At 43.0% G+C, this 19742-nt stretch overlaps 1 protein-coding gene across 8 annotated transcripts in view; it reads right to left on the reverse strand.

Annotated features, from left to right (window-relative positions):
• LOC109907749 (serine/threonine-protein kinase WNK2) overlaps positions 1-18469 on the reverse strand; it is a 136400-nt gene extending 117931 nt beyond the window's left edge. For 6 of the 8 annotated variants that reach the window (XM_031793931.1, XM_031793930.1, XM_031793927.1 and 3 more), the window contains exons 1-2: positions 18169-18468; positions 16712-17516 (exon numbers count right to left, since the gene is read on the reverse strand). In XM_031793931.1, coding sequence (XP_031649791.1) covers positions 16712-17347 — 636 coding nt within the window. In that variant the 5' untranslated portion in view covers positions 17348-17516; positions 18169-18468. Of the gene's footprint in view, positions 1-16711; positions 17517-18168 lie in introns of all 8 variants that reach the window. The other 2 variants (XM_031793926.1, XM_031793932.1) reach the window with 2 other exon arrangements.
• Positions 18470-19742: the final 1273 nt, after the last annotated feature.

Consider the following 19742-nt stretch of genomic DNA (forward strand, 5'->3'; position numbering starts at 1 on the left):
GCCCCGCCCCCCTTTCGGAAAAGCTGACCACGACTCCATTTTGTTGATCCCTGCCTACAGACAGAAACTAAAACAAGAGGCTCCCACGCTGAGGTCTGTCCAACGCTGGTCCGACCAAGCTGACTCCACACTCCAAGACTGCTTCCATCACGTGGACTGGGACATGTTTCGTATTGCGTCAGATAACAATATTGACGAATACGCTGATTCGGTGTGCGAGTTCATTAGAACGTGCGTTGAAGATGTCGTTCCCATAGCAACGATTAAAACATTCCCAAACCAGAAACCGTGGATTGATGGCAGCATTCGTGTGAAACTGAAAGCGTGAACCACTGCTTTTAACCAGGGCAAGGTGTCTGGTAACATGACCGAATACAAACAGTGCAGCTATTCCCTCCGCAAGGCTATCAAACAAGCTAAGCGTCAGTATAGAGACAAAGTAGAATCTCAATTCAACGGCTCAGACACAAGAGGCATGTGGCAGGGTCTACAGTCAATCACGGACTACAGGAAGAAATCCAGCCCAGTCACGGACCAGGATGTCTTGCTCCCAGGCAGACTAAATAACTTTTTTGCCCGCTTTGAGGACAATACAGTGCCACTGACACGGCCTGCAACGAAAACATGCGGTCTCTCCTTCACTGCAGCCGAGGTGAGTAAGACATTTAAACGTGTTAACCCTCGCAAGGCTGCAGGCCCAGACGGCATCCCCAGCCGCGCCCTCAGAGCATGCGCAGACCAGCTGGCCGGTGTGTTTACGGACATATTCAATCAATCCCTATACCAGTCTGCTGTTCCCACATGCTTCAAGAGGGCCACCATTGTTCCTGTTCCCAAGAAAGCTAAGGTAACTGAGCTAAACGACTACCGCCCCGTAGCACTCACTTCCGTCATCATGAAGTGCTTTGAGAGACTAGTCAAGGACTATATCACCTCCACCCTACCTGACACCCTAGACCCACTCCAATTTGCTTACCGCCCAAATAGGTCCACAGACGATGCAATCTCAACCACACTGCACACTGCCCTAACCCATCTGGACAAGAGGAATACCTATGTGAGAATGCGGTTCATCGACTACAGCTCAGCATTTAACACCATAGTACCCTCCAAGCTCGTCATCAAGCTCGAGACCCTGGGTCTCGACCCCGCCCTGTGCAACTGGGTACTGGACTTCCTGACGGGCCGCCACCCCAGGTGGTGAGGGTAGGCAACAACATCTCCTCCCCGCTGATCCTCAACACTGGGGCCCCACAAGGGTGCGTTCTGAGCCCTCTCCTGTACTCCCTGTTCACCCACGACTGCGTGGCCACGCACGCCTCCAACTCAATCATCAAGTTTGCGGACGACACAACAGTGGTAGGCTTGATTACCAACAACGACGAGACGAAAAACAGCTTCTATCTCAAGGCCATCAGACTGGTAAACAGCCACCACTAACATTGAGTGGCTGCTGCCAACACACTGACAATGACACTGACTCAACTCCAGCCACTTTAATAATGGGAATTGATGGGAAATGTAAATATATCACTAGCCACTTTAAACAATGCTACCTAATATAATGTTACTTACCCTACATTATTCATCTCATATGCATACGTATATACTGTACTCTATATCATCGACTGCATCCTTATGTAATACATGTATTACTAGCCACTTTAACTATGCCACTTTGTTTACATACTCATCTCATATGTATATACTGTACTCGATATCATCTACTGTATCTTGCCTATGCTGCTCTGTACCATCACTCATTCATATATCCTTATGTACATATTCTTTATCCCCTTACACTGTGTATAAGACAGTCGTTTTGGAATTGTTAAGATTACTTGATTACAAGATTACTTGTTGGTTATTACTGCATTGTCGGAACTAGAAGCACAAGCATTTTGCTACACTCGCATTAACATCTGCTAACCATGTGTATGTGACAAATCAAATTTGATTTGATTTGATTTTGTCTGGGTGGCTGGTCTCAGATGATCCTGCAGGTGAAGAAGCCAGATGGAGGGCCTGGGTTGGTGTGGTTACACGTGGTCTGCGGTTGTGAGACCAGTTGGATGTACTGTCAAATTCTCTTAAACAACATTGGATGTGGCTTATGGTAGAGGAACATTCAATCATGGTAACAGCGCTGGTGGACATTCCTGCAGTAAGCATGCCAACTGCATGCTCCCTCAAAACTTCAGACATCTGTGGCATTGTGTTGTGTAACAAAACAGCGTATTTCAGAGTGGCCTTTTATTGTCCCCAGCACAAGGTACACCTATGTAGTGATCGTGCCGTTTAAATCAGCATCTTTATAATCAATCCATCTGACAGGTGTGGCATATCTTTGTCAAGGAGAAATGTTCACTAACAGGGATGTGAACAAATTTGTGCACAATTTTATAGAAATAACCTTTTGTTGAATATGTAACATTTCTAGGATATTTTATTTCAGTTCATGAAACATGGGACCTACACTTTACATGGTGCTTTTATATTTTTGTTCAATTTAGTAAGAAGGAAGCAGAGACTGAGTGCAAGCGAGAGAGATAAGCTTGAGAGTTGAGAGAGAAAAAAACAAGGAGATCGTCTGGGAGAGAGAGGCCACAGGACCAGATTAAACTTCCAGGCAGAAGGGTAACCACGTAACCAACAGAGGGAAGGAAACAGTGGAAAATCACAGACACATCCCCCTCTGTCTTTCTCTGCTAAACAAGAAAAGCTCCAGCAACGGTTACATACCACCACAGTCCACTGAACACCACAGGGCTGGCACAACCTATATGTGTCTGACTGAAGGCAAAACGTGCACTCTCGGACTTTGGTTGGGTGTGAATGAGGCATCAGGGTGGTGGAGGGGCAGTCTGCAATTCCGTCAGAGGCTTGGATGGGACCTTCAGACAGTGAGCTGTAAATCACAGCCTTTATTAGGCCACCAGGGCATTTTTCATCCCTAGTACACAGCATTGCTACACAATGTACACACCCACTGTACATGCTGCTGAATCTCACACAGATGTACTGCAATACAGTCATTAGCCAAGTGGATCTATGTTCAAATCTCACATGTAATTGGTGATGGCACAGTTGCCAACAAATTGAAATCCAACATTCTTTCCAACTGACCCCTATTGTAAAATAGGCAACTTCGTTATCGATTTAAAATGATTATTTTTCACAGAAATAACAAAACATGCCAAAAAGCTGTGATGGTCAATGTACATGTAACCTGGTCAAAAAAAACTGACCAATGGTTCACAATGCTCCAGCATAGGGAAATAGAGCCTGCGAGAAGATGTTGCTTCAGACTATTCAGCGTGGGAAATGTGGGGGCCCAGTGTTCAAGCTACATGTAGCTTTGTGTGTGGAAAATATTTAAATCACAGGATAGACATTTAACTTGTATAGTACAGTCTAACGCCACTCACTACTTGTAGCTGTACAAGTCTGTTTTCATGGTTAGCTTAAATGTTCCAGGCGGTAGCTAGCTAGCACTCACTCAAATGGCTGCTAGCATCATCATGAAAAAGGGGCATGTAGGAAGCCCTACAATATTAAATTTTTCTAAGTACTGAGAACATTAGGGAGCAGGCAATGTTGAAAAGTAATCTTCAGAGATGTTGTACTTCTGAAATATAGTTTTGTAATTGACTTAAACAAGCAGACAAGGGGGGGGGCGAAGACGTGGATGTCGATTAAGGTAGCCCCCCGCACCACTGATTCAGAGAGGTTGGGATGAATATGGAAGACACATTTCAGTTGAATTGCATTCAGTTGTACAACTGACTAAGTATCCCCCTTTCCCTTAGAACATCACTGACTTGAATGGGGACACCTGCTCTATTTATTATGTTTCTATGGCAGCACATGCAGTCAGGAGCAGAGGAGAGAAACACGTGTCAAAAGTTTGGACAGCTACTAATTCAAGGGTTTTTATTTTTACTATTTTCTAATATTAAAAATAAAGAAAAACCCTTGAATGAGAAGGTGCGTCTAAAACACGAGACGTACGTACACACATGTTCAAAAGTTTGCGGTCACTTAGAAATGTCCTTGTTTTTGAAAGAAACGCACATTTTTCGTCCATCAAAATATCATATTGATCAGAAATACAGTGTACACATTGTTAATGTAGTAAATGACTATTGTAGCTGGAAAATGGCAGATATTTAATGGAATATCTACACAGGCATACAGAGGCCCATTATCAGCAACCATCACTCCTGTGTTCCAATGGCACGTTGTGTTAGCTAATCGAAGTTTCATTTTAAAAGACTAATTGATCATTAGAAAACTATTTTGCAATTATGTTAACACAGCTGAAAACTGTTGTCCGGATTAAAGAAGCAATAAAACTGTCCTTTTTTAGACTAGTTGAGTATCTGGAGCAATAACATGTGTGGGTTCAATTACAGGCTCAAAATGGACAGAAATAATGACCTTTCTTCTGAAACTCGTCAGTTTATTCTTGTTCTGAGAAATGAAAAGAAATTGCCAAGAAACTGAAGATCTCGTACAATGCTGTGTACTACTCTTCAGAACAGCAAAAACAGGCTCTAACCAGAATAGAAAGAGTGGGAGTCCCCGGTGCACAACTGAGCAAGATAACAAGTACATTTAAAAATGTAACTAGGCAAGTCCATTATAAAACAAATCTTTTTTTTTACGATGACTGCCTAGGAACAGTGAGTGGGTTAACTGCCTTGTTCAAGGGCAGAACAATAGATTTTTATCTTGTCAGCTCAGGGATTTGATCTAGCAACCTTTCGGTTAAGTCCTCAACCGGCAGCTTCATTAAATAGTACCGCAAAACACCAGTCTCAACATCAACGGTGAAGAGGTGACTCCCGGATGCTGGCCTTCTAAGCAGAGATGCAAAGAAAAGGCAAAACCTCAGACTGGCCAAAATAAAGAAAATATTAAGATGGGCAAAAGAACAGACACTGGACAGAGGAAGGTTGGAGAAAAAGTTATGGACAAACAAATCTAAGTTTTGAGGTGTTCGGATCACAAAGAAGAAAAAAAGAAGCAGAAAAAAATGAAGATGCTGGAGGAGTGCTTGACACCATCTGTTAAGCATGGTGGAGGCAATGTGATGGTCTGGGGGTGCTTTGGTGGTGGTAAAAGTGGGAGATTTGCACAGGGTAAAGAAAGCCTTCCTTCTTCAAGGATAGCCTATCACTCCATTTTGCAACGCCATGCCATACCCTGTGGAAGGCGCTTAATTGAAGCCAATTTCCTCCACCAATATAACAATGACCCAAAGCACAGCTCCAAACTATGCATTAACTATTTAGGGAAAAAGCAGTCAGCTGGTATTCTGTCGCTAATGGAGTGGCCAGCACAGTCATCGGATCTCAACCCTACTGAGTTGTGGGAGCAGCTTGACCGTAAGAAGTGCCCACCAAGCCAATCCAACTCGTGGGAGGTGCTTCAGGAAGCATGGGGTGAAATCTCTTCAGATTACCTCAACAAATTGACAACTAGAATGCCAAAGGTCTGTAACTGCTGCAAATGGAGGATTCTTTGACAAAAGAAAAGTTAAAGGACAAATGTTTACATTTATTTTAATTTTATATTGAAACATTTATAACCTTGTCAACGTCTTGACTATATTTCCGATTCATTCTGCAACTCATTTCATCTATGTGCTCATGGACAAGGTGACCCCATCAGAAGTTTACATACACCTCAGCAAAAACATTAACTCAGTTTCACAATTCCTGACATTTACCGTAATTGCTGGACTATTAAGCGCACCTGAATATAAACCGCACCCACTGAATTATTTAAAAAATATGTATTTTGTACATAAATAAGCCGCACGTCTATAAGCTGCAGGTGCCTACCGGTACATTGAAACAAATTAACTTTATACAGCCTTTAAACGAAACACGGCTTGTAACAAAAATTTAAAAAACAGTAGCCTACCAAGAAAGTCATTGGTCACCATCTTCCTCCTCCTGTGCACTGAAACCACTGAAGTCATCTCCTTCGGTGTCGGAGTTGAATAGCCTCAGAATTGTTTCATCCGATGTTGGATCGTTTTCATTGTCGCTCTCGTCACTTTCATCCGGAGGCAAATACCCCGCTGAGCCCTTCAACACGCAGCAGTCCAGCCTTTCGAAACCCGTTGAGGATAGTAGATTTTTTGACAATGCTCCACGCTGTCAGGACCCACTGGCAGAATTGACCATAAGATGCTCTTCGCCTGCGGCCGTTTTAGTGAAAGATTTCTCCCCACTTGTCATCCAAGCCTCCCACTGAACAAGGAGCGCCACCTTAAATGCACGATTTACACTGATGTCGAGTGGCTGCAAATACTTTGGGCCATCTGCTTTTCTTCCCTCTGAAAGCTTTTGTTGTCTTTTTGCACTGAGTCATTTCCTCACGCTGCTGTTTCCAACGACTCATTAACGCCAAGCTCCCATGCAGCAGCTCTATTTCCTTTTCCAACAGCCAGATCGATTGCCTTCAACTTGAAAGCTGCATCATATGCATTTCTCCATGTCTTTGCCATGATGAGGGTGACAAAATTACTACCGTAATCAGAATGATGGGAAGTTTGAGCGCACTCGATTTACGTCACAATATGTGACGGTGCTCAGTTTTTTGGCGGCATGAATCTTGTGAAAGCGGGAAAAATCCATAAATTAGCCGCGTCATTGTATAAACCGCGAGGTTCAAAGTGTGGGAATAAAGTAGCGGCCTTATAGTCCGGTAATACAAATTTAAAAAATCCCTGTTTTAGGTCAGTTAGGATCACCACCTTATTTTAAGAATGTGAAATGTCAGAATAATAGTGGAGAGAATTTATTTCAGCTTTTATTTCTTTCATCACATTCCCAGTGGGTCAGAAGTTTACATACACTCAATTAGTATTTGGTAGCAGTGCCTTTAAATTGTTAACTTGGGTCAAACGAGTCAGGTAGCCTTCCACAAGCTTCCCACAAAAAGTTGGGTGAATTTTAGCCCATTCCTCCTGGCAGAGCTGGTGCAACTGAGTCAGGTTTGCAGGCATCCTTGCTCACACATGCTTTTTTTTTTAGTTCTGCCCACAAATCTTCTATAGTGAGGTCAGGGCTTTGTGATGGCCACTCAAATACCTTGACTTTGTTGTCCTTAAGCCACAACTTTGGAAGTATGCTTTGGGTCATTGTCCTTTTGGAAGGCCCATTTGCAACCAAGCTTCAATATATCCACATTTGTCCAACCTCATAATGCCATCTATTTTGTGAAGTGCAACAGTCCCTCCTGCAGCAAAGCAAACCCACAACATGATGCTGTCACCCCGTGCTTCACGGTTGGGATGGTGTTCTTCGGTTTGCAAGCCTCCCCCTTTTTCCTCCAAACATAACGATGGTCATTATGGCCAAACAGTTCTATTTTTGTTTCATCAGACCAGAGGACATTTCTCCAAAAATAACCGTCTTTGTCCACATGTGCAGTTGCAAACCGTAGTCTGGCTTTTTTAATGGAGGTTTTGGAGCAGTGGCTTCTTCCTTGCTGAGCGACCTTTCATGTTGTCGATATAAGACTCATTTTACTGTGGATATTAGATACTTTTGTACTGGTTTCCTCCAGCGTCTTCACAAGGTCCTTTGCCGTTATTTTAGGATTGATTTGCAACAATTTGCCAAAACAAGTGTTTTAACTTCTAGGTGACAGGGGGCAGTATTTTCACATCCGGATGAAATGCATGCCCAAATTCAACTGCCCTCTACTCATCCCCAGAAGATAAGATATGCATAGTATTAGTCGTTTTGGATAGAAAACACAAGTTTCTAAAACTGTTTGAATCATGTCTGTGAGGTCACTCTTTTCAATGGGAATGGGAATCTAGCTTTCCACATCTCCCAGAGAGGTTAAGAAATTTGTAGAGTGGTTGAAAAACGAGTTGTAATGACTCCAACCTAAGTGTATGTAAAAAAAACTTCCGACTTCAACTGTATGCACACACACAAAAATAAAACGTCCTCTCAGGGTCAACTGCGTTTATTTTCAACAACTTAACATGTTTGTATGAACACAACATTCAACAACTGAGACAAACTGAACAAGTTCCACAGACATGTGACTAACGGAATAATGTGTCCCTGAAAAGGGGGAGGGGGAGGGGGGGGGGTGATATCAAAAGTCTGTATCTGGTGTGGCCACCAGCTGCATTAAGTACTGCATTGCAACTCCTCATGGACTGCACCAGATTTGCCAGTTCTTGCTGTGAGATGTTACCCCACTCTTCCACTAAGGGACTTGCAAGTTCCTGGACATTTCTGGGGGGAGTGGACCTAGCCCTCACCCTCCGATCCAACAGGTCCCAGATGTGCAGGAAGGGTACCACATGAGGGAGGAGGATGTCTTCCCTGTAACGCACAGCGTTGCGATTGCCTGCAATGACAACAAGCTCCGTCCGATGATGCTGAGACACACCGCCCCAGACCATGACGGACGCTCCACAGTACGAACATTGCAATTTATTCCTGTGGCCACATCTGCAGTCCTCATGCCTCCTTGCAACATGCCTAAGGCACATTCACACAGATGAGCAGGGACCCTGGGCATCTTTCTTTTGGTGTTTTTCAGAGTCGGTAGAAAGGCCACTTGTGTCCTAAGTTTTCATAACTATCTTTATTTCCTATCGTCTGTAAGCTGTTAGTGTCTTAAAGATGTTCCACAGGTGCATGTTCATTAAGTGTTTATGGTTCATTGAACAAGCATGGGAAACAGTGTTTAAACCCTTTACAATGAAGATCTGAGAAGTTATTTGGATTTTTACAAATTCTTTGAAAGACAAGGTCCTGAAAAAGCTACATTTCTTTTTTTGCTGAGATAAAAATACATTTTATTTGTTGATAATGATAATTATCACAATATTAATCAAATTATGTTTAAAAGGTGCATCTCTGCTTCAGACTCAAGAATGCCTGAACAAACCAAAGGCTTATGTTTCCTATTGATTGTCAGAAGCTTAAGAACTCACAAGTCACATTAACTCTACTTTTTTTAAAGCTATAAACCCTCAAGTTATGAACAAGAAATAAAAAAACTTTTAAAAAGTGCAAATCGATATGCATTATAACTGTTAGCCTAATGGCACATCACAGTCGAAGTTGGGGTAGTCGTTGTCTTACAAGTTAAAAGCAAGAAAGACAAGTCTGTCTACGGTCTCTGGCTTTAAAGCTGCCCTATGGCAGGTCACTTGCCACCTGTGCTAAAAACGCATTCTGAGGGGGAGCAGGTCGCAGAAATGCACAGGTAGCACTTTGCCAGGTGGCTGACTTTGGGAAAGCTTTTTGAGTAGATCTTCCACCAGTCCAGTGGATTGGTTTTGCTGTCAGCATCAGGAGACAGAAGGTAGCAGCGGAGTTCCTTTTCTACCAGCTCGATTTCAGTAAGACCTGTGGTGGTGGAGCATGGCTTCTTTTTTCACTGCCCAGTGACTCTTTTTGGCTGGCAGTTGTTGCTGCGGATTCACCACGTCTCCCTGTGCTGTGCTTGGGTTTTCATGTCCCTCATTGACCATCTCCGAGACAGCTCTTGCTTTTATGTGACCCATATTCTCCTCTTTGAAGTAATGTTTTAAACCGAGGGTCGACCAGCGAGGCTATGTCCAGGAGGCAATCTGTGGCTAGGTCATCATATTTCTCATTCAGATAGTCACTGACTATCATTTTGATGGTTTGGGTGAGCTCTGTTTCACCATCATTATGTTTCATGACCTCTGTATTGAACAGGTGTAGTACTGGCTTCAAGTAAGACACACTGACATAAGACTCACCAGACAGAGCATCTGTGAATTCTAGGAGTGGGGTCAATGCCAGGTTGATGGACTCAAGAACATCTACAGTTGAAGTCGGAAGTTTACATTCACTTAGGTTGGAGTCATTAAAACTGGTTTGTTTTTCAACCACTCCACAAATGTCTTGTTAACGAACTATAGTTTTGGCAAGTCGGTCAGGACATCTACTTTGTGCATGACGCAAGTAATTTTTCCAACAATTGTTTACAGACAGATTATTTCACTGTATCACAATTCCAGTGCGTCAGAAGTTAACATTACATGAAGTTGACTGTGCCTTTAAACCGCTTGAAAAATTATGTCATGGCTTTAGAAGCTTCTGATAGGCTAATTGACATCATTTCAGTCAATTGGAGTAGTATCTGTGGATGTATTTCAAGGCCTACCTTCAAACTCAGTGCTTCTTTGCTTGACTTCAAGGGAAAATGAAAAGAAATCAGCCAAGACCTCAGAATTTTTTTTTTGTAGACCTCCACACGTCTGGTTCATCCTTGGGAACAATTTCCAAATGCCTGATGGTACCACGTTAATCTGTACAAACAATAGTACACAAGTATAAACACCATGGGACCACGCAAGGCTACCCGAAACGTTTCACCCAAGTTGAACAATTTAAAGGCAATGCTACCAAATACTAATTGAGTGTATGGAAACTTCTGACCCATTGGGAATGTGATGAAAGAAAATCTGAAATAAATCACTACTATTATTCTGACATTTCACATTCTTAAAATAAAAGTTGTGATCCTAACTGGGAATTTTTACTAAGATTAAATGTCAGGAATTGTGAAAAACTGAGTTTAAATGTATTTGGCTAAGGTGCATGTAAATTTCAGACTTCAACTGTATCTGTATGGGTGGGAGCGAAGGGCCGGGTCTTGTCACTGGACAACACCCGTGAAATGGCTTTCTCCTGCTCCATTAACTCTTTGCACTATCTTTTGACGTGATCCCCCACCTGGTAGGCAACTCTGGCACCAACTTGTGCTGGGGTAGGTTGTGTTCTTTTTGAGAAACTGCCAGGTCTCTTATTTTTCCACCAATAGGAAAAGGCACCAACCACTTTCTTACACACGCCAATTGCTTGATCCACCCGTTTGTCTCTACCCACTAAGAGAAAGAGATTTTAATACAAATGTTAAAATCACAATAATCCCTTTAGTTATGTACAAATGTAATATTTTACTTAATCAGTTAACAAAAAAACAAAAAAAAGCTAATGTAGTTTCATCTAACCAATCACTTCAATATACACAATTGACAAGGTAACTTACCAATGGCCAAGTGCAGACAATGTCCAAAACATTGCAGTCAGGTCCATTTGTTGATTTGAGCAGCCTTCACCACGTTCGCGCCACTATCCTTTGTAATGCAGACCCGACTGTCTTGACTGAGTCCCCAGGAGGCGAGAGCGTCAATGAGCCCCTCTGCTATACTGTAGCGTCATCCGTGTGGTCGTCAAGAAAGTATGATGTTTGAAGGCATTTATTTTGAAGATTCCGCTCTGTCAATATAGTGGACAGTGAGGCTAATGTAAGGCTCTGATGTGCGACTAGACCACAGATCGGTAGCAAAATCCATCAAATCTGTCTTGAAACGTTCCTCAACTTTTTCCCCTACACTCTGAGTTTAGGCACTGTGTGAAAAATGTTTGCGGCCAGGGAGCACGTACCTGGGGTCAATTAAATTGGTAAGCCTCTTGAAACCTTCCTTTTCGACTGTGCTAATTGGTAGCATGTCCTTAAAAATGCAATGCATAATAGGATTTGTAATTTGTCTTTTTGATGTTTGGTCGTAGGGCATAAACGCAGTCAGTATTGACTGCTTCCGGCAAACATCCCTAGATTGGCTGGTGCTTGAGGTGTGTTAATCAATACCGTGGCGCAAACTCAAACTTCCTGCATGTTCCAAAGAGCGATTTTGCAACAGATGGTGAAAAGGGTTTGTCGTATTACCAGACTTGGTAGCCACCGGTCTACGGCACAATTTGCACTGGACATTGCTCTGCTCTTTGTTGGACTTCAAAAAGCCAAACCACTTCCAAGTAACTGAAACATTTGAACCCTTTTTAATCAATAATTTAGTCGTTGGAAGCTGCTCTGTTTTCGCCTACATTACAAATTGTGGTTAATAGTGGTTACTCCATCACTAGGTGCTAAGTGGTTTTTAGTGGGCCTCTCCAGGTGCACATTGACGCAGCAGGAACGTGCGGAGAAGTGACAGAGGTGAAATGGACTGCTGTACCTAATTATTCTACATCGACATTATAGAAAATGTATCTAAATGTTTTTATATCGTTAGAGGAAAGTAATTACCTCGATAATTATTGATGTCACCCAGCCCTAATATAAAACGGAGACAGTGGTCATTTGACTGGCCAATTACCGTCATCCAAAATTCCATGACCACAGCTCTAGATGTAATTAAGTTACACACCCCCAAATGAAGTCCTATTCATGGGTTGCACGTTTCGTCACAATAATGTCCGACTGAGCATTCTACTCAATGCATCATCAATGAGCGCTGATGATCGCATCAAAAGTGATTTACAGTTTCTTGGAAATAATATGACATTCAAAAAGGAAGCAAATAATTAGTAGGAAAACCTTGTCATAATTTTGATGTTGCCAGATTGACTTTAGATGCAGTATAACGTTAGCTAGCTAGCTAAGATTGAGGGGAGGCCACTGGATTTTAACTAGCTAACGTTAGCATTGCTAGCTATTTTTGACAAACTTTGCTAGCTAATGACAACATTGCTATCTGTCTAAAGTCAATTTGAACACATGATAATGCTGGCAGTGGTTACCTACTAAATAGTTGACTACTTGAGCAATATCATCGTATTTCCAGGCACTATGGTGTAATTTAGACTAAATACTAGTTAGCCTATTCATATGAATTCCAGAAATGTCCATGGTAGAATCATAATAAACGATGCACAAAGCCAGTGGAACAACAACGTTCAAAGTACGGTGACGGAAGCACGAACAGACAGGCTGCTATTTTGTCAAATTCACAGTTGAATATAAGGAGCCAGCCCACTCTACTACCTGACCACTTACTTGTAGACCACTAATCGGGTTGGTCAATAACAGTAAACATTTGACCATTTCTAATCAATTACTAAAAGCACCAACATCTGACTCAACCGATGGAGCTAGAGAAGAACCAGGACTTTGGTGAAAATCATTGATCAATGTAGCATTTGTTAACCATGCCAATTGTGAGGAACAATCTGTTTTACAATTTAGTCATTTAGCAGACACTCATATCCAGAGCAACTTACAGTAGTGAGTGCATACATGTTCAGTCTTTTTTTATGCTGTTAAAATCTACAGTCCAATAGACCTTCATAGAGAGCAATGGGGGGCGAAAATGGTCATCAGAAAATGACCTTTTGAATGGTGATTGATTTGTTTGCTTCAATAACACTGTCCACTAGAGGGAGTGTTTGTACGTGTCTATGGGGGAAGTAGGCAATAGAATGAATGATTAAATTCCACATCCTCTCCTCATCCTGTGTCCAATTATGGGTCATACTCTGCTTGCTGGAAGAGAGATTGGATTTCCTCTATTCCATTATCATGTACATGACATCCTCATCACTGTGAAAAGATTAATCTGTCTCTCTGCTCCAAGCATGTCATCATGACATCAGTTGTACATACCCTCTCTGAATAGGAGAGAGACATACACATACACCTCCGCTCATGACTCACTGCCAGGATAACTTTTCATGAAAAATAAAATGTTATGGTCACAGATAGGTCCAGTCAAATGTGTTTTATAGGGTCAGCCTGCAATTGTAGTATAGCAACCCAGGAGCAAATGAGGGTTAAGTGCAAGGGCAAAGAGATTTTTAAACCTTGTTGGCTCAGGTATTCCAACCAGTGACCTTTCGCTTACTGGCCCAACGCTCTAACCTCTAGGCTACCTACCACTTATGAGGTATGCAAGCAACAATTTCATCCTCTCACACACACACAGTGACCTAACAGGCAGCCGCAGCACCCTCAGCTGACAGAGCTTTAGCGAGGCCACAGGGCCACCACCAGCATGCATCAGCTGCTTCCTGTCAGCAGCCCTACTGTTGCACAGTGGGGGCGTTTACTTCTCACGACCCACCGTCTTACTGCTGGGTCAAAACAGACACCCTGCCCTAAACTAAACTGTTTGACTGCTATAGCCCAATATTGTGAAAAGGTCAGGGAATTAATATTTGTTAATGCTGTATGACATAGTCATCACATAATTATGTGCCTGTGTGCTTGATTACCTATGTATTGTCATATGGATTATTTTATTTGTGTCTGCACTAATGACACTAGGTCCATGAGGAGCCCAGCCAATAAGGCTGTCGTTCATTTAAGCCTAAACTTCCAGGGAGAGAGAGGGAATGATAATCCTGCGCTGCAGACTTGAGGTTGGAAATAATTACTTAATACCATATGTTGTCAAAAATTGTGATTTTTCCAGTGGCTGTTTACACTTACTACAGGTAGGTTCTTACAGAAACAAAACAGGACTAAGAGTATTCAGACCCCTTGACCTTTTCCACATTTTGTTACATTACAGCCTTATTCTAAAATAGATTAAATAAATTGGTTCTCCTCAATCTACACACAATACCCCATAAAGACAAAGCGAAAACAAGTTGAGATTTTTGCATGTATTATTTTGCATGTATTAAAAATACAGAAATAGCTTATTTCCTTAAGTATTCAGACCCTTTGATATGAGACAGGAAATTGAGCGTAAGTGTATCCTGTTTCCATTGGTCATCCTTGATGCTTCTACAACTTGAAGTCCACCTGTGCTAAATTCAATTGATTGGACATTATTGGGAAAGGCACACACACCTGTCTATATAAAGACACCTGTCTTTATAAGTGCACGTCAGAGCAAAAACCAAGCCATGAGGTCGAAGGAATTGTCCTGTCCATAGAGATCCGAGACAGGATTGTGCCGAGGCACAGATCTGGGGAAGGGTACCAAAAAATGTCTGCAGCATTGAAGGTCCCCAAGAACACAGTGACCTCCATTCAACTTCTGGAAGAAGTTTGGATCTACCAAAACTCTTTCTAGAGCTGGCCACACAGCCAAATTGAGCAATTGAGGGAGAAGGGTCAGGGAGGTGACCAAGAATCTGATAGTCACTGACAGAGTTCCTCTGAAGATGGGAGAACCTTCCAGGACAACCCTCTCTGCAGCACTCCACCAATCAGGCCTTTATGGTTGTGGCCAGACGGAAGCCACTCCTCAGTATAAGGCACAACAGTCCACTTGGAGTTTGCCAAAAGGCCCCTAAAGGACTCAGACCATGAGAAACAAGGTTCTCTGGTCTGATGAAACCAATAATGAACTATTTGGCCTGAGGAAACCTGGCAGAATCCCTACGGCAAAGCATGGTGGTGGCAGCATCATGTTGTGGATATATTTTTCAGCAGCAGGGACTGGAAGACCAGGATTGAGGGAAAGATGAACGCAGAAAAGCACAGAGATCCCTCATGAAAACCTGCTCCAGAGCTCTCAGGACCTCAGACTGGGGTGAAGGTTCACCTTCCAACAGGACAATGACCATAAGCACACAGCCAAGACACAGAAGTGGCTTCAGGACAAGTCTTTGAATGTCCTTGAGTGGCCCTGCCAGAGCCCGGATTTGAACATCTCTGGAGAGGCCTGAAAATAGCTGTGCAGCGACACTCCCCATCCAACCTGAGAAGCTTGAGAGCATCTGCAGAGAACAATTGGAGAAACTCCCAAAATACAGGTGTGCCAAGATTGTAGAGTCATACCCAGGAGAAGACACGAGGCTATAATCGCTGCCAATCGCTGTACATCAACAAAGCTGTCAGCAAGGCAAAGTGTGGCAACTTTGAAGAATCTCAAATATATTTTGATTTGTTTAACACTTTTTTTGGTTACTACATGATTCCATATGTGTTATTGCATAGTGTTGATGTCTTTACTATTTTCTACACTGTAGAATAATAGGGAAGAAATTAAGAAAAACCCTGGAATGAGTGTGTCCAAACTTTCGACTGGTACTGTACGCTATTTTCAGGTCTCTCCAGAGATGTTCAAATCCGGGCTCTGGCAGGGCCAAGGTTGCGAGTTCAAACCCGAGGTACAAATCTGTCGTTCTGCCCCTGAACAGGCAGTTAACCCATTGTTCCCAGGCAGTCATTGAAAATAAGAATGTGTTCTTAACTGACTTGCCTGGTTAAATAAAGGTTAAAAAAAATAATAATAATAATAAATTGTGATATTTCTAATTTTATGGGGGGGATTAGGAAAAAGTCAAGTGTTTTGAATACTCTCCAAATGCATTGTATTATTAGTAGCGTGTCAATGCTATAGGCTTCTAAACCATTTGAATTTGCATGGAAACCCATTTATAACTTAGTGGATTCCCTATAGTAGTCTAGCTGATTGACAGCTCCCAATAGACATCACCATTATGCTGTCATGAAGTGTGAACGCTTGCTGACTGCATAAGAGAGAGGACTTCCTGTGAGCGCCATCATGCATCAGCCCTCTAATGGAAATCATTCATTAAAACCGACCAGTGCAGTATGACACCCATCAGAGAGATCCAGGAGGACCCACACACATACCAAGAGATAGCTGGGATTTGGAAAAGGTCAGATGACAAAGCCTTGAGGAATGTTGATACTTAATATTCCTAATTCCTTTTAATATTTGATGATAGTCATTAATAATTCATAATAGGCCTTTAGGGAAAATCAGACTTGTCTTGATAGGAAAATGCATAATTGTTTCCCCATTTTACAGTTGTTTAAATTAAACTTTACATCACCATAAAAAAGGTTGAGCAGGTCAAATAAGCCTTCTTATCCACAACAAACTGTTGAATACTTTCTGATCAAAAAAGGTGCTGCATCTTACCTGAAGTTCACACCAGGCAACTTCCACCCATGTGTCGGTATCCAGACCTTTATAGACAGTCTTGAAGGACCCTCTCCCGAGCTCAATATCAAACTTGAGAAACCGTCCCCCAGGGGATGTGGAAACAGCTTTCATTTCGGCCTCTTCCTCGTTCTCGTCGCTGGCACTTCTGATAGCATTTTTACTGCTCTCGGTGGATGCAACGGTCAATGTATCCCCAGCTTTCTCCTTCTCATCAGCACTGGCACTCTCTGTGGCGCTGTCTTTCTGCCCCCCTTGACTCTCGGTGCTGGAGCCCTCCTGTGGCCCTGTCCAAGCCCCCAGTGTCCTGTCAACTATCGTGCGCAGGTTTATGTTGAGGATTTTACTGCTGTTGTCACATTCTGGCACCTCAAAAGCCTGTTCATCCGAGTCCGAGAACCACAAACTTCTCCTGATGAATCTTTGACGTACGATCAGCTGATAATTCGATGGAGGATACGAACTTGGGTCGCTCCCACCTCTCACGACTGTCGAAGTGCCCATATTATTGACGTTTCTGTCGCTGATGGTCTCATAAATATTTATGCTGAGATCACATTGTGAATTGGGAACAGATGGATATTTAAATCCATCGTGCTCGGTACCCGATTCCATGGCAATTTCACTTTTGAGTCACTGACGTTACTAGATGATGACAGCCATATGGTTGTTCCGGACACTAAGGCGGAGTGGGGACGGAAGACCTGCAGCAGACCTGCAGCTCGGTTACGCAATTCTTCAGCATGGGGGTATGACAGGAACGATGTCAGTCTGCACATCCAATCTAGACGAAAGCAAAGAGTTAAGCAACCAAAGTTGAGAAATGTAAAACAAATGGTTAACACTAAAATAAACTAGCTGAATAGGTGTAGCCAGTTTGCGAGCTATTTAGCTAATGAACGTAAACGTCAGAATTTAGCTATAGTTGTGATTTAGCAGGTGCACATCAATTTAATGTTGAGATTCGCGTCAGCGAGGGAGTTAAGTGACAACTTTATCCAGCTACCCGTAAAAAAAAGCTAATAACTAGCTCCCACTCCAATAATCCAAAAAGATTCGTGGTAGCTTGTCTGTAGCTGCTCATGTACATTTCGAGCAGGCGAAGAAGCTGGGGTTTGTCTAGGATCCAGCTTGTCAAAGTTGACTTCTAACGTTACATTCTCGTAGCAGGCTAAGGATAATTAGATTAAAGTTAGGCAAGGTTTATCTAAAATGAAAGAAAAATATATATATATTTGACAAAAGCGGAATCCCATCTAGAAATGACTGGAAGCTGGCTGACGCCTACTAGCCGACTGATGACGCTAGCTCCGTCCGACTGAAACTACGATGAGTGCAGTTTGTTTTTATCTATCGGTCTACATATTTGCTTATTTTCGCTCCATGGGTCTGAGCTGTAGCTAATAAATCATAAACGAGAACTGAATATCACCAACCTTGCATCCCTCGCCTACGTCTTATATAGCCCTGTTGCCGCCAAATGACTAGCGGCTATGCAGGCGGTCTCATCCGATGTGGTGGGAGCTTTCTGCAGGTTACCGGAGCGAGTGTCTCATACGGCTTTCAGAGGCGATGAGTCTTCAACGTAATGTTGATTGAATGTCCAGGTGAATATTCTCAGCATTAAATTGACAACGTTAATAGCTCGCCAACGTTTCGCATCGCACAATGTATGCAACTGCGAGGTCCCCTTTTTACACATTGATTCCACGCCCCTAGTAACGACTGGACCTCCTGCTACGTGACAACAGAGGGGAGACGTGTTGACCCAGCCCATTTGCTTGAAATAATACAGGCCCGAAAAGATACACCAAATAGGCATGTAGGCTATGGCAGTTGTTCAAAACCCTATACTAGCCTACTTCTTTCAATGTATTGAGGTGTATGGCAGGGGGCTATACACTTGATTGAAGACAGCTAAATTAACTAAACTAAAAAAATAAAATAAACGTCCCTTTTTCAGGACCCTGCCTTTCAAAGATAAATTGTAAAAATCCAAATAGCTATACAGATCTTCATTCTAAAGGGTTTAAACACTTTCCCATGCTTGTTCACTTAATGAACATGCACCTGTGGAACATCGTTATGACACTAACAGCTTACAGAAGGTAGGCAATTAAGGTCACAGTTATGACAACACTAAAAAGGCCTTTCTACCGACTCTGAAAAACACCAAAAGAAAGATGCCCAGGGTCCCTGCTCATCTGTGTGAATGTACCTTAGGCATGTTGCAAGGAGGCATGAGGACTGCAGATGTGGCCAGGGCAATAAATTGCAATGTTCGTATTGTGAGAAGCCTAAGACAGCGCTACAGGGAGACAGGACGGACAGCTGATTGTCCTCACAGTGGCAGACCACGTGTAACACCTGCACCTGGGTGGTACATCCGAACATCACACCTGCGGGACAGGTACAGGATGGCAACAACAACTGCCCGAGTTACACCAGGAACGCACAATCCCTCCATCAGTGCTCAGTTGTCCGCAATAGGCTGAGAGAGGCTGGACTGAGGGCTTGTAGGCCTGTTGTAAAGGCAAGTCCTCACCAGACATCACCGGCAACAACGTCGACTATGGGCACAAACCCACCGTCGCTTTACCAGACAGGACTGGCAAAAAGTGCTCTTCACTGACGAGTCGCGGTTTTGTCTCACCATGGGTGATGGTCGAATTCTCGTTTATCGTTGAAGGAATGAGCGTTACACCGAGGCCTATACACTGGAGCGGGGTCGTTTGAGGTGGAGGGTCCGTTATGGTCTGGGGCGGTGTGTCACAGCATCATCGGACTGAGCTTGTTGTCATTGCAGGCAATCTCAACGCTGTGCGTTACAGGGAAGATATCCTCCTCCTTCATGTGGTACCCTTCCTGCAGGCTCACCCTGACATGATCTTTCAGCATGACAATGCCACCAGCCATACTGGTCATTCTGTGTGTGATTTCATGCAAGACAGGAATGTCAGTGTTCTGCCATGGCCAGCAAAGAGCCCGGATCTCAATCCCATTGAGCACA

This window comes from Oncorhynchus kisutch, linkage group LG17, assembly GCF_002021735.2.
Source record: "Oncorhynchus kisutch isolate 150728-3 linkage group LG17, Okis_V2, whole genome shotgun sequence".
Taxonomy (NCBI): Eukaryota; Metazoa; Chordata; class Actinopteri; order Salmoniformes; family Salmonidae; genus Oncorhynchus; species Oncorhynchus kisutch.